At 32.0% G+C, this 14,685-nt stretch overlaps 3 protein-coding genes across 6 annotated transcripts; 2 read left to right on the forward strand and 1 right to left on the reverse strand.

Moving 5' to 3' along the window:
* Window positions 1-135: 135 nt before the first annotated feature.
* On the forward strand, window positions 136-5,761 carry wfs1 (wolframin ER transmembrane glycoprotein wfs1). 2 transcript variants are annotated; one of them, XM_076624701.1, is made up of 6 exons: window positions 136-544; window positions 929-1,030; window positions 1,112-1,328; window positions 1,407-1,630; window positions 1,702-2,906; window positions 2,981-5,761. In XM_076624701.1, exons 1-6 carry the CDS (start codon window positions 487-489, stop codon window positions 3,764-3,766), a joined length of 2,592 nt encoding a protein of 863 aa, XP_076480816.1. In that variant the 5' UTR covers window positions 136-486; the 3' UTR covers window positions 3,767-5,761. The 2 variants fall into 2 exon arrangements, with proteins under 2 accessions (XP_076480816.1, XP_033205877.1); XM_033349986.2 differs by having other exon boundaries at window positions 139-544; window positions 929-1,033.
* LOC117166259 (vesicular integral-membrane protein VIP36) lies at window positions 5,012-8,345 on the reverse strand. The gene is made up of 7 exons (XM_033350070.2): window positions 8,111-8,345; window positions 7,763-7,878; window positions 7,397-7,594; window positions 7,157-7,319; window positions 6,324-6,490; window positions 6,178-6,241; window positions 5,012-6,097 (listed from the first exon to the last, which is right to left on the reverse strand). The coding sequence occupies exons 1-7, from the start codon at window positions 8,220-8,222 to the stop codon at window positions 5,946-5,948; spliced, it is 972 nt and encodes a 323-aa protein (XP_033205961.1). The 5' UTR covers window positions 8,223-8,345; the 3' UTR covers window positions 5,012-5,945.
* Window positions 8,346-9,348: 1,003 nt separating this feature from the next.
* LOC117166252 (uncharacterized) lies at window positions 9,349-14,535 on the forward strand. 3 transcript variants are annotated; one of them, XM_033350054.2, is made up of 3 exons: window positions 9,349-10,092; window positions 10,767-10,824; window positions 10,999-14,535. In XM_033350054.2, the coding sequence occupies exons 1-3, from the start codon at window positions 9,950-9,952 to the stop codon at window positions 12,289-12,291; spliced, it is 1,494 nt and encodes a 497-aa protein (XP_033205945.2). In that variant the 5' UTR covers window positions 9,349-9,949; the 3' UTR covers window positions 12,292-14,535. The 3 variants fall into 3 exon arrangements, with proteins under 3 accessions (XP_033205945.2, XP_033205946.2, XP_076480813.1); XM_033350055.2 differs by having other exon boundaries at window positions 9,349-9,953; XM_076624698.1 differs by having other exon boundaries at window positions 9,349-9,635.
* The last annotated feature ends 150 nt before the right edge of the window (window positions 14,536-14,685 follow it).

A 14,685-nucleotide genomic window follows, 5' to 3' on the forward strand; every position in this document is an offset into this window, starting at 1 on the left:
TTTAAAAAACCTATTACATTATTAGATAATATAAATACTTAATATTTCGATAATGAAATATAGATACATACATACATAAGATATATTAAAATGCAATATAATAACCAGCTATGGGAGCTTGGTAATGTATAGAGGCAACTAATTGTTCTGACCCTTTAACCCTAGTTAGTAAACAGAGTATTGAATACTTCATTAAATCAAAGTTATTCTTATTTCTGTTATACATATATTTGAATTATCCTTTACTCTTGACGAATTCAAAATTTTCGTTTGCTCTTGACGTTTGTTCAGCAACCTAACCTTAATAATCGCGCGTGCGCAATATGGAATCATGCCTCAATGCTAATTTTTTAACAGTCGCTTTGTCAAGAAATCTTGAATGTATATTGGAAAAGTAGTTTTTGATATTGGATAATTGATTCGCGTGGCACAACTAGTACGCAAAGCAAAAATATTTTAATAGTGATCCTCCCAATTTTTGGAGCTATGGCTGGCATTGTACCATTATCTGGAAGATCTGGTAGAAAACAATGGACATTACATGGTAACGCAGCAATTTCACTTTCTATCTGTCGCTGAGACTTATGGTTTCTATTTTTTTTTTTTGCAATTCAATGGCGCTATGGACTGATTTGAATGAAATTATGGTATTTTCGTAACGATGATGAATGACGAATAATTTTTCAAATTTTTTGCAAAAATGTCAATTAAATATTTTTACTCTTTTACAAAAACAAAATTTGACAGTTGCCAAATCAGAATAAACAATGATTAATAATATGATTTCAATGTGCAATAATGTCAAATGATTAAAGTATGTAAGAACAAATGAGTAACACCCAATTGATTTCTTTTCACTATAAATAACAAAAGCATTGTTGTTTTATTAATTGAGGAGCAGAATTATAGTTCAATTGCATAATTTTAGATGGACCAAGAGGATCTCTTAGAAGATTACGGTCTCAACTGGCTGAAGATGGTTGTCCGGAATCTCAAGTAGTTTTAGCAAAGCAACTATTGGAAGAAAGATGTGGTAGCAATGCACATTCTCATTTGTATTTCATTGAATACATTAATGTGTACATTATTGCAATATAAATTATGGATTTAGATTTAGATGTTGACAAAGAAGAAAATGCGAAATTGGGTGTATATTGGCTTACGAAAGCTTCAGAGCAAGGAAATTTGGAAGCAACAGATATTCTTAGAAAATGTTTAGCCACTGGCCGTGGTATCACACAACATAACTATTATGATGTCAAAAGTTGTCTTGATATGACCCAAGATGAAAAATTAGCCAGAAGAGCAGCAAGAGAAATGTTCACTAGGTATAAATAATTGAATTATAGAATTTAATAAAGTAATATATTTATGTGTAAATGTATAATGTATTTGATATTGTACAGTTTGTCAAATGGTGAGGATTTTATTACAACAGAGCAGTTACAAAAACGTATGAAAGATATAGCATCAAATTCATCTAGTGATAATTATTCTTGCTCGAACAATATAATACATAATAACTTACAAAAAGATATAAATGACATTTCAACTGATAATTTCCCTAAAAATGGGCTTCCTGATGAATGTACACCTAAAAAAGATGAAGATAAAGAAAATGATGTTCATGGTAAGGAAATATCTAGTATCTATATTATTTGATCTCTATTAATTATTTATTTATGGGATTATATTTTCTAGATTGGATGGATCATCAAGGAGAGAAAATTACAGAGGCAGCTCTGGTCTCTGCTGCTGCTAGCTATGCTCGTGGTATGCTCCCAATAGTGTCACATGCACTGTGTATGGTAGATCCATCTCAAATGGCTTTAGATACTATACCATTACTACAAAGGCCTCTCATCCATCCCCTTGCATCTTTGAAACGTTTATATGTTTGGTTAATTGAAACGTTAGGTCAAAGGGGAATGTCAATTAAGAAAATTTTTTTCACATCGAATATACACATACTATTACTTCTCTTGCTGTACTCATTATTTGGTACAGAAAGTCTCCTACTCTTTATACCAATGGCTCTATACTATTTATCTTTCGTTGTTATGGTTGTCGCTACTTTTCAAATGTTACAGCGAAAACGCGAGTTCAATAATTTTCGTATTTGGTCCGGGTTGTTTCTCAATTATTCAGGCGGGAATTTAAACCCCGATGAAGCAGAGTACCAATTCTGCTGTAAGAATCTCAAGCCTTATGGTCATTTTTTCCTTGCTTTACTCTTAAATTTAATGATCTATCCCATCATAGCTCATCAATGGACACCTCAGTCAGAATTCACTATCATAGCGGTTGCGTTAACATTGATAACATTATTAAATTTTATATGGAAAGATTCATCCAAATTTCCAGATTTTTTAGCTCTCTTCAGTTTCGGTGTTCACGTCTTGGCAAAGTATCCATACGAAACAGATATCGTAGTTGCTCAGGGCTGGAGATTTCTAGATATAAGAGTCCCAACATTTGCTTCGTACGTTGTTGGTAACGGTATTGAATTTTGTTTGAATTTTCGTGCAGTCTTTTACCTCCTAATTCCAGCAGTTTTCGCAAAAATGGCTGCTCGAGATAATTGGCGAGGAACATATCAAACGTTAATACCCCATTGTGTTACTTTAAGTTGGTGGCAGATAGCAATCTTTAGTTCTCAAGGTGCAACATGGTACGGCTTAATTAGGGGTGCCTTAGCATTAGTTGGTATGGTTCTTTTCTTACCACTTGCTGGATTGGCTTCTATCATATTACCAATCGTAGCTGCTGCTAAGTATTTATCAGAAAGCGATTTGGCAATGAGAATAGTTGTAACTACTTTACTGGGAGGAATGCCATTTCTTGCCTCTTGGTATTTAAGGAAAACTCGAACACCTAAACTTAATTGGGTAATTACTGTTGTTCAGGTAAGCATATCAACATGAAACAATCAAAGAAAAAACAACATACAAAAGTTTTATTTGCTATATACATTTTATAGTTGGTCATGGGTATTAGTGCTGGCATGTTCTTATCATGGCCAATGATAATGGAGTACAAACAAGAACCAGATACGTATGAAGGTGTTTCATCACTTTCATGGGAACAATATCAAAATCATTGTCATCAGCCTGCATGGGAAGAGCTGTCGTCCAAGGCACAGGTGCAAGTTGAATGTGCTAATTTGGAAGGAATATTAGTTTCATGGGAAGGTTACGTAACAGATATTAAGTTAAAATCAATAAAAAATAATATGGCTGCAATGTTTAACAAACTACCTGACGGTATTAGAGACACAGTTAGTTGCATGTATGGTGAACCATACATAAATAGTTGCGATTCAAGCGGCGAATTAAGACATGAAAAATGCAAACATTTTGCAAGTATTCAAAGGCGACGAAACAAATGTCACTTCCCTGCCTGGAATAAGTATGAATTTGAGATCTCGGTTAGAATGAAGAGTGGTATGTGGGGAAGCAATGCGGAAATTTTATTGAACGCGGATCACTCCTTCACTAATTTTAGTTTAAATATATATCCTGGTGATAAAATTTGGTTTTCCGGTACATTCCTGAACAGTGGTTTAGAAGATGAATCGTTACTCGGCGGATCTGAGCCTCATATTGAATTAGAAGAGATTGGTTGTCTCGCATGTCACTCTATTGATTTAAAATCTTACAAACGTTATAAATATCATATAACGGTTAGTTCAATTTTAAGTGATCTTTGTTTAGGTATAAAAACAGTCCTGAACTTTTTGTTGAATCCTATCGTAATGTTTAAATAGTTGCATTTTATGCGATCTATAAAATATACAGTATCAAATGTTCTGTGAAGTGTTAAGATAAAGTTGTTTACAACGAGATAAATTTCGATAGTATCTTGAACTTCCTTTCAAAGTATTATTAAGAGCAGCTAAGACATATTAATTGAACGACTTTATAAAGAAAGGAAACAAATACAGAAAAAAGACAAAGCTAGGAATGTAGAAGGAAAGAATTTACAGTGTTGTAAATATTAAGTCTCAGCATTTTTCTTCAAAAAGATATGAAAGTTTGGTTAAATATATAAAAGAAGATTCTCTCTCTCTCTCTCTCTCTATACAGTTATTTACTTTTCTATGATTAAATTTGAAATTATTTTTTAAATAATACATTAGATTTTTAAGAATATATTTTTTAACTACTTTTATCTATTATCTATAAAAGAAAAAACATATTTTGATGTTACCAAACACCTCAGGCACTAGAATTTCATTAAAAACTCATCAAGTATTTACGTCAAAGAGTACACTTATATGTATATACACGTATATTTTAAGATCGACATATTTTCATAAGTATTACTGCCAGTAATAGAGATAAATGCGCTTAATATTTTTCTATTCCGTTTTCGAAAAATCGAGAGGTGGAACCTTTTCGATTTTATTTTAACTTAATAGTAAAATATCGCAACTCTTTTTGTAATGCTAAATTTTTAATGGAAAATATCATCCGCATCTGCATAATGAATTCTATCAACATCTAAAAACGATATATGTAGTATAACAAATGTGATACGTGTACCTATATTATTGTTTCATTTCTTAGAACTCAATACCTTCACATAGATTTATGAAATTCGACGATGTTTCGAAATTAATTTAGTTGTTGAAATATCTTTACTTGTGTAAATGCTATGTGAATATTAATATGTATTTGAAGAAGTAGTAAAGATATATACTTGTATGATGTGTAGAAGTTAAAGATTGTTGTTAAATTGATGTTAAGTGTCTAGACTTTAAAAACATAAATGGTTAAAGAGTTTTATAACTGTCTAAAAGGAATGACAGTTACATTATATATCATATCAGGACAATAGTAAAAGATTGTAGCAGAAACAAAAGACAAATATAGATGTGCCTTGATGTTTTCTGTTCAAATAAATATGATTATTTATAATAAAATATATTTTAAGAAGCAAAAATATTGTCATATTAAATGTTTTGCTTGAGTCGCTTATAAACTTATAGGGAATATATTTTGATACGAAATACATATTTGTTTTTATTTATAATTTTTTGTTTTTTCTAAGATAATTGTTTTTACAATGTTTATAATTGTTGTATTTATTTTTCGTATTTGGCAACAAGTGAAGTACATTATTTTCACAAATAATAACATTACGTTTCTTAACAATTGTTTATTTGGAGATTTTGGTTCCCTTTATCTTTTGTATAAAACCGAGTTGCACAACACGAAATCACTCTAATCTCACATATTGATAATGTTGCTTTTTTATGTACAAATATAAAATCTACACCGATAAAGTCATTTCAATCATACCGAATCCACAGATATAAAGATAGGTTAAAGTGAGGAAGAACGCTTTTGTAGAGAGGAATAATTCTTTCTAGAATTCGTTTTGCTATTCATAATATTGTAGTGATGTACGATGTTTCGCAGTAACGATGTGAATTGTGATATTACTTCAGAGAATTTATTCTTTTACTTTTGTCTCCTGTGATTAAATTATTGTAATTACTGAATTTCCAAACTAAAATTCATTTGAAGCATAAAATCGGTATGTTTAATTCTTACGCGGATAATTAAACTTATTTCTATAAAAAATGCATTGCAGCAACTGAGACAATGACATGAAAACTTTGGTAAAGGAACTTTGTATTGTTCATGATAAACATTATTGGAACTAGAATAGCAGATAGCATAATTCAACACGTCTTATGACTGCTGTAATCATTTATATATTATTACGATCCTTTGCTGTCGTTTTTTCATCAAAATACCTCTGGAACGATATTCTCAAAATCAGAGATAATATGTATGGATATTGTGTTTGTTATTCTAATATTAAGAGAAACAGTCTTATGAACACGTTATGACTACATCTTGTTTTTTTATAGAAAGAATATCCGATAGAAACGAGAAATCCAAAAGTAGAATAGTTTATATATAACACACTGTGATTTAATAAAAACGTTTCCTACTGTTTTCTTGATGCTTCTGATACCACATTATACCTATTACCACACAGGCAATTAATGCGAGCGCTACTATGAGCATTAAAAGGAAAAACATTATTCTACTTAATGCAGATTGTTTTGGATCATCCACGTGTTCTGTAAAGAGAGAATTGTATGATTAAAATGAATACAAGAATATTTCATCAAATACATTTTATACAACATTTATTACGTACCGCGAGGTGCATCAAAATATGCAGCCGATGGTAAAATATTGGATCTATCCTCTTGATCTCTTGGCTGGAATTGAAATGTGATATATTGTCATAAATAACCATACACATTTAAGAATTGTTTAAAGTACTTAAAAAATACCACTTACATCATCTGGTAAATCTAATTCAAATAAACGAATAGATAATATATCATGATTATCGGATAAGTCTCCGGTTGTTGCCGAAATTCCAAAATAATATCCTGTAGGCAGCTTTATATCTTTCACAGAAAAGCACTCCTTCCATGCAGCTTTGTTTGAAAAGTCTGTGGAAACTATAATAAAACAACATGTTGGAAAACATTTACCAAAATATGAGTATATATTATATTTTATATTTATTCTATGCATATTAAGCTGGTTTATTCCATGCTTATTACAAATAAGGAATAAAAATTATATAAATTTAACTAAATACATATAATACATAAGCAGATATTTTTTTATATATTTAGTTTATAAAACTTCATGCAAATTCGTCACTTGTTTAAATATAGGTATTGCAGGTATAATACATTTATTACATCTAATTATTTACTTGCAATATTTTCAATGATATGTGAAATGAAGTAAACTGAAAAGATGACAAATAATATATGAAAAGATGAAAATATCACTTGCTGAAGTGGAGGCACTCCATGATGTAAGCCACAAGGCTTCAGGGTAAGACCTTACTGTAATGTCAATTTGTAGAATACCACATAAAATGATAGAATACATAGAAAGCATAGCTATAAACATCTATTTCAAGAAGAGTAAGATGAATATTATTAACATTGGGGATATTAGTTGAGTACAAATGAATGAAAAGGTTCATTTATTAGTAAAATACAGTATTGAAATACTCTTTTACTTAGTATATGTATAATGGGACGCTATACACAGTTACATGACAACATTTTTGTCATGCCCAAAAATATTCTATACTAATATGTACTTACCAGTTAATGTATCCCTTTCATATCTCATACTAATATGTGTATCATGTTCTAAATTTCGAAAGTTTGCTTCACAACCTGCAATTTGTGTATGTGTTCCATCACGATCATGATCGTAATGCAAAGAACCATTATTGACCATAGCAGAAATATAAGGATGTTGATGCTATAAAAACCAAAATAGTTATCATGATTTTGACATTTTTAATTTATAATATAATTAATGTTATATCATGTACATACATTGTGTGGACCATTATGATTGCTATATGTATCCAAAATTATAGCTAATCCTTGGAAATAATCTTGATTACCAAAAACAGGACCACTTTTCATCCTTTCTCTTGCATACCAAATTACAAAACCATCACCAAATAAATCTTTTCCTTTTCCATGAACTTTGAAATGAACTTGAAGCTCCCAATTTCTTACATGACATGGCTAAATAAACAAATGTCAGGGAAGCATTTCTATTAGGCTTCAATTGCACCATCCTGATAGTTTTAACTAAATAAAATCTTGTATGAATTTAAAAATGTGTGGAAAAAAATTGAAGCACAATTTTCTGTGATTTTGCTTTGTTAAATTACCAAAAAACTTGAAACTTACAACAGAATTCCATATGGCACCCTGTTTACTTTGTGAGTCTGGAGTTAATCTTATATAGTTATTCGTAACCATTGTACTACCCATAAAATCCCAATAAGGTATTGTCATTCCAGACCCTAAATACGTAAAATATTTAGATATATTAACATCAGGCTTTATCAATGTAATAAAATTACATTTTGTCTTTGTTATTGTTTATTTTACTAATGTAACCTCAAGCTTGCTATTATTATAGCATATATGTACATTTGAATCATATTCATCTCATTATAAATACAAAAATATGCACGTCATGACACGTTGTACCACAAACCGTAATCTCAACAAAACTATTCAAAATTCACAAACCTTGATATGGTCTGATCAAACAATGTTCTCGTTTCATATAGTCTTTTGTGTTCCATTCTGCTGTTACTAATTTCAATACACTAATTAATATCCAAAACGATAATACGTTCATTTTATATATTTCATACGAGCACAATAGTACTTCGAATACTAAACTAACAGTTATACTCTTCGATAATTATGACGCGTAATCTGTAAAACCAACTATCGGAATCATCAATTCCATGATTTTCGATATCCTGAAATTAGTCACTGAAGCTATTTAGTTAACAGTCAAAATTCAAATATTCCTTCACTATATCTAGATACTTTTATCGGTAAAAATCAGTGTTGCCATGTAATCCTAGTAACAAAAGGTACATGAAGACTATAACATAAAAGCACATAACGATTAGTATCATGTTTTTTTGCATTTTTTGAAATTTGAATATCGTCATACATATCTTTTAAAAAACATTGAAATTTACTGTTCATAATTATAAATAACTATAAATAGAGTGTATCTGAAAATAAAATTTGTTTACCTTCGGATAGACTGAATATTTCTGCATTTATGGAAAATTAAAAGGTGTAAATATTTTATTTATTACACGAAACAAATCCTTATTTAAGTTTCATTTTTTAAATCATTTGATAAAAAAATAAATGCATGAATATCCACAGCCTAATAATCAAATATCAATGAACATTTGAAATAAGCAAACATAGTCAATTTTATCCTATTATCAAGTTGTACTTTATGATTTGTATAGTCTTTGTTTTTCCTTATTTACATATTTATGTATTTAAAGTTAGAGAACAGTAATTATAAACATTATATATATTATATAGTTATACAAATTTTCTCTTAATATTATAACATTTTTCTATTTGCGCGTATTAGTTTTTACCATCTACTATTTACATGATATGTTTTTATAGTAAGTATAGTTAGTGCATCTTAAATTAGTGTTTTTTTAACATATTATAAAATAATATTCAATATTCTGAACTATATATAATATAATATATAAATATAGAAAAACATACTACATATTATATATCAATCGATTAATTTTAACTCATAAATCACAATATATACTACGTAGAACTTCATGAAATATGACTTTGCCATGTAGTGTGCCAGAAATATGTCTAATCCTTTCATTTAAGTGCATGTTTTATATAAAACGGGACCAACGCGGCAAACGACAGCAGCGCTGCGCCATACTCGTGTCGGATTGCGTTATTTGTCAACGGAATTTACCGCTAGTATCGAAGTAAGGAATAAAGTAGCCGGTCGTGAGTGTGTGCACGTGTATGGTTAGCGTACGGCGTTGACACTTTCCTCTGAATACGTATCTCCGCTGGATCAGTTACGTAAAATATCTTAATCCAATTAAGAAGTTCCAGAGCGATAGTGACTCGAAAACTAGCGATAAATTTGTATGGGTTGTCGAGGTGGCTGTTTCGACGTGATCTTGGCGCGTACATTTACACGGTCTCGAAATCAAGCAGCGTATTACATGGCGTCTGTGTGAATCATGTACGCTAATTCTTAAGTTACGATATATTATTGCGTCTTGCGATGTGCTTTTCGAATAATATTCTATACTCAAGTACGTAATGTTACAAGTGAACGGGCAACAAAACTAAAGACACAGAAATAGAGAAAAAGAACGATCGAGATATATATCTGTAGGTAAAAGGCAAAGTAAAGGCACAGGTAGATAAACTCGGTCTTCCGTAACTAAACGACAGGGGCTTGTTGCATTTACGTGGGTGAGGGTAGACCTACGAAAAAGGGCGTGGAAAGATTAAACGAGTTAAATAGCCAAGACGTAAACGTACGCTAACATTATGGGTAAGACGCCAAAGAAGGCGACACCTGGGGGCGATGAGAGGAATTTGTACAATCGGAGACTGAAGGCAACGACCGCGCCGCCAAATCCTTCTGAAACTAGCTTGCGCAAGAGACAGCACAAATCCAAGATTTCGAACAGGTTTGTAAAACCAATCAGCCCAGCGAACAACAAGTTTATCCATAGTTTCTCTGTTTAGTCTTCTCGCTTGTTAGTACCTCCTTTTTCTCATTCTGTCTCATTCGAGTTATTCGAGTTAAACCCGTCTCGCGTATAACAAATCTTTTTTTGATCGTCTTTCTACACACGTCGCCGGACACACTGCCGCCTGTGGATAATCTTTCTTTGATGCTACGTGTTTTTTTTTCTTTGAAATATCCGAGACAAGTGTTACCCAATTTTGTCAGAAGATAAACATTGATATCTTATAAACGTTTCATAGATTGAGACTTTTTATATTTTCTCATATATTTTTTCGAATTTCTCAACTCTCACAATCAGTTGATTTACGTATGTAAACTAAGCTACACAAATTGCGAACAAATTTATTGAGAAAATTGATGAAATATTTGTTGTATGACTATAAGCTAGAAATAATTGGGAATAAATGGGCAAATAGGCGAAAACGTATAGGTCTAAGTTTTGTTAAATAGATACAGGGGAGAAACTTTGGTTTAGCTGCTTTGTCAAGTTTTTTTTTTTTTGGATCAGTACCTCTCATCACCTCCAGAATTTCTTGCTCTGTGGAGATTGATTATAAATATCCATATAATTCTTTTCTAATGATTTTGAACATTGCAATACTTTTATTTCAGATCTAAATTGAATACCTTAATAAAGAGAGTATCACATAATCAAAGGAAAAACTTTAAAGTGAGTTTAATCATTTCTTATCTTCTTTATATTCTATTATCTTATATCTAACATTATTTCTTTATATCTAATATCACTTTAAGCCTTGTCATTAATCTTCTAATTCTTAATCATTTAAAAATTTTCAAATGTTAACTCACTTGCTAAATATGTGGAATATTATGTTTGTTATAGAGCAAAATTCAGGAGCCAATGAAAGTTGAATTAGAACGTTCTCCAAAACAGGGAACAGGAAATCCAGATAAAACAGCTGGAAGCTCTAAGGAAAAAAAATCAATTGTTTCACAACAAAGTGAAGAATCAAACTCTGCAAAGATGCAGCCAGAATCAGAAGAAGCAGATCCAAAGCTAAATCCAACTGTACAGGTGGAATATACTAAAGATGATAGTTTTAAAGATACACAGGAATCTGATAAGGAGTATGTTAGTGATACTCCTTCCGAATCCATTTCAGTGTTGAAAACACAGGATGATTTGGAAAATGCAGAAGTAATGGTTGAGAAAGAACAATTGGAATGCCAGAAGGAAGCAAGCAATTCTGATAAAAAGCAAGAAGATTGCCAGGAGAACAATCTAAATTTACAATTTGAAATAGAAAATAATATTGAAAACACAATTACAGAAAAGATAGACAATGTAGATTTAAAAAAGGAAAATGATGAAAAATGCCCTCCTGAACAGGAGATGACAAAAGACGACATACATGAGAAGGAAGACTTGCAAAGCGAATCTCAAACCGACACGGAAAGTAATTCGGCAGATGTCATAGAGTTCACAACGTCGGAAATATCTGAAGCATCTGAAATTTTATCACAGAATGATGTCGAGAAGGAAAAGGAAAAGGAAATGGAAATAGCTGAGGAAAGCATCAGCAAGAATATATCGTTCGTTTCGTACGATCCTTCGATAATGTTGAAGGACGTGCAGATTAAGTTGAACGATTGTTTAAAAGAGAATTCGAAGTTATTCGACACGAGTAACGCTAGTCACAGTATGTCGAGCCAGCCGCCGAAGGATATGTCCTTCGGGAAGACGCTGAGAAGCATTTCTGGCCGGCGTTCTCTCAGCAGAATGCGTCACGTGACTTTACGCGAGTATAGGTACTCGCCGAGCGATTCGATGTTCGTCAATACGTCGAGCGCATCATTGCCGCAGGACGAAGCAATGGATTTTAAGATTCTTCATTATAGTACCGATTTATCTGACACACTTTCTACCACAAATGGTAGTTCGAGCGAAAGAAAACGAAAACTTGACACCGAAGACTGGAATTCTATGAAAAAGCAGAAAACTGAAACTGAGAACAGCTTGTTACATAGTCCTATCAGTTTATTGAAAGGGTTACGCAAGCCTATACAAGTTTCTACCCCGGTTTCAGACTTGAAATTTAAGACTGGTAGATTGGAACTGGACGAGAATAGTAAACCAGCAAACGAAGGTAGCAAAAAATGGTGTGCTATCATGTAAATTACCATCGAATCGCACCATTGATGAAAAAGAGTTTTATATATCTTTTCACACGAAGGCAGCGATTCGTGCCATCCCATGCGTCTTCACAAACATACTAGGTACATACATGCGTTAACATATTATCGAGTTATAACGCTGAATTATTTTTCTTTAATAGCGTAAAGAGAACATGTTTTTTCATTTATTCGTATCTGTTTCTATGTTTGTTCTTCTTCCTTTTTACGGAAATATATTTATAGCACCGTACCTTTTCTAAAGCATTTTTACTCTTCATACGAGTTACATACGTATAATAGACCGTGCAATTCTACACTTCAGAGGCTCATGAAAAGACATCGCGTTCTTAATGAATAATCTTTTAAACTTTGACTATATATATTATGTGTATATTATTAAGTCTTATATTTGTAACTAGCGGTCGAGTATATTTTATACAAACAACAGAATGTAATTATAGGAAATATGTAATGGTAGAATCCCCCTTCTCGTCACTTGAAAAAGCTATTTCATCGAATAGGAAATTTACGGTATATAATCATACAATGAATAAGATATATTTTTCGAATATGCTATATATCGTTCGCGTGGATTAGTTTGATCGCATCGATCGATTCTCGTTTATGTATAAGATAACATTGTTCGCGAGTCAACGGGAAAATAAATTACACTTTTTTCTTTGTCCGTTTCGTCCGCTTCAGTTTACATATTATAAGAGATACGATGCAACAAATTATTTTACTTTTTGACGTTATAAAGTATATTTTCTTACAGTGTAGACGTAAGTCGATTAGCATCAGAGAATACATTTTTTAGGAGGGATAAGTTTACGTTTCGATGAACGAGGTAACTAAGTCAATTGGAAATTTGAGGGTATTGTATAAAATACCCTGTTTACCCTGTGCGTCCGTTTGTCGAAGCAATTCTAGAGCTTACATACTTTTTATCGCGGAATTCACGAAAATCTCAAACTAACGAGATCGTAGTGGCAATTTTACATATTTATATAGGATAAATCATTGTTGCGAGATAGCTCGTATTTTATGGACAGCGCTTGCCATGTTCAGCGATGAAGCTAAAAATATTTAAAAATATTAGATTTGTCAATCAACGTCGAATAAATTTCCCTACGAAGGCCACAATCGAAAACATCGTAAGTCACATAATTCCTTCCTTTTATGGAACAATTTTAGGACTCGATCTATTTTCAATCGATTCTATATAAGAAGATCTACTTTTGTATTTGATTTTAGAATTAAATGTGTTCTTCTCTTGAACATGTAAAAGGTATCAACTAAATTAAGATACAACGGCTAAATCAATATTCAAAGTGCTTACATCTTCTATCAGATTATTTCCATTTTTAAATATCCCATATCAAAATACATTTTTTTTGTCACTAAGTGGGATAAAAATCAGAAAATCAAGTAGCATAGATTTACTACATTTTTTCCTGTGTGGTCTTCATTCGGTGGATTGAAAGTCATAGTAGTATAAGTCAAGATTTTGGAAATTTGGACCTGTTCCAATCTTTCAAAGTGTCATTTCTCTAGCTTCATAATTAATCAGATATTAATTTTATTTTCTAGAGCGACGACTTGATACAATGTGAACTTCTTGAAAAAGATAAATGCAGCACACGTTATTTTATTTGAAAAGTAGCAGTACATTGACTTATACTACAAAGGATTCGAAACGACTTGGAAGGAAATCGCGTGCGATTCCACAGCTCGTCGCTGTCCGTGAAGCGCGCTCGATACTGTTCTTTGTTGAACGATTGATTGTCGATTGTTATGTAGATGGGACAATGCGAAACATTTGAGATCGAAAGTTTATTAAATTCGATGTAAATACTCGAGACTCGACGGAGCTCGCGTTATTACGTGTTGCGAGTACGAAACTGTCGAGTGTTTCGACCAAAGCCGTAAAGCTCACTTTTTACCATTACATGTACGGTAAATACACAGAAATACATAGATAGATACGTATGACGTATTTTTCAAACTGCTCTCCATGACATTTTTTTGATCGAATAACAGAGGCACGTTCATCTTCTACGTAGAAATTCATATGCTCATACTACAAGTGCAACTGTTGAAATTCATCAGGGCCAAACACGTAATCACTCCATGCACTTTTCTACACGTTACATTAAGCGAGAACACAAACAGGAAAGATTGAAACCATGTATGAATAATGTATATAGAAAATGAGATTTATAATAAACCTTGGAAATCTGAGAGACTAGTCGTTACGGTACTTTAACCTCGGCTCTCTCCGTATACCGTGTTTTCAAGTACACGCGTTAACTCGCCGGAATGCAACCTGACAGCTGCAATCGAGTCAGTTACTTTGATACTATACGCTTAACGCGTTGACTGCCACGCGAATTTC

The sequence above is a fragment of the Bombus vancouverensis genome, chromosome 15 (assembly GCF_051014615.1).
Source record: "Bombus vancouverensis nearcticus chromosome 15, iyBomVanc1_principal, whole genome shotgun sequence".
Lineage (NCBI taxonomy): Eukaryota > Metazoa > Arthropoda > Insecta > Hymenoptera > Apidae > Bombus > Bombus vancouverensis.

Bases quoted from the DNA above. Each gene is read 5' to 3' on its own strand.
- LOC117166259 (XM_033350070.2), bottom strand. From the start codon at position 8,222: ATGAACGTATTATCGTTTTGGATATTAATTAGTGTATTGAAATTAGTA. The intron at 7,595-7,762 runs GTAAGTTTCAAG...TTGTTTATTTAG, and splicing joins GTGCCATATGGAATTCTGTT to CCATGTCATGTAAGAAATTG. The intron at 6,491-7,156 runs GTAAGTACATAT...GTTTTATTATAG, and splicing joins TGAAAGGGATACATTAACTG to TTTCCACAGACTTTTCAAAC.
- LOC117166252 (XM_033350054.2), top strand. From the start codon at position 9,950: ATGGGTAAGACGCCAAAGAAGGCGACACCTGGGGGCGATGAGAGGAAT. The intron at 10,093-10,766 runs GTTTGTAAAACC...CTTTTATTTCAG, and splicing joins AAATCCAAGATTTCGAACAG to ATCTAAATTGAATACCTTAA. The intron at 10,825-10,998 runs GTGAGTTTAATC...TGTTTGTTATAG, and splicing joins ATCAAAGGAAAAACTTTAAA to AGCAAAATTCAGGAGCCAAT.
- wfs1 (XM_033349986.2), top strand. From the start codon at position 487: ATGGCTGGCATTGTACCATTATCTGGAAGATCTGGTAGAAAACAATGG. The intron at 545-928 runs GTAACGCAGCAA...GCATAATTTTAG, and splicing joins AAAACAATGGACATTACATG to ATGGACCAAGAGGATCTCTT. The intron at 1,329-1,406 runs GTATAAATAATT...GATATTGTACAG, and splicing joins GCAAGAGAAATGTTCACTAG to TTTGTCAAATGGTGAGGATT.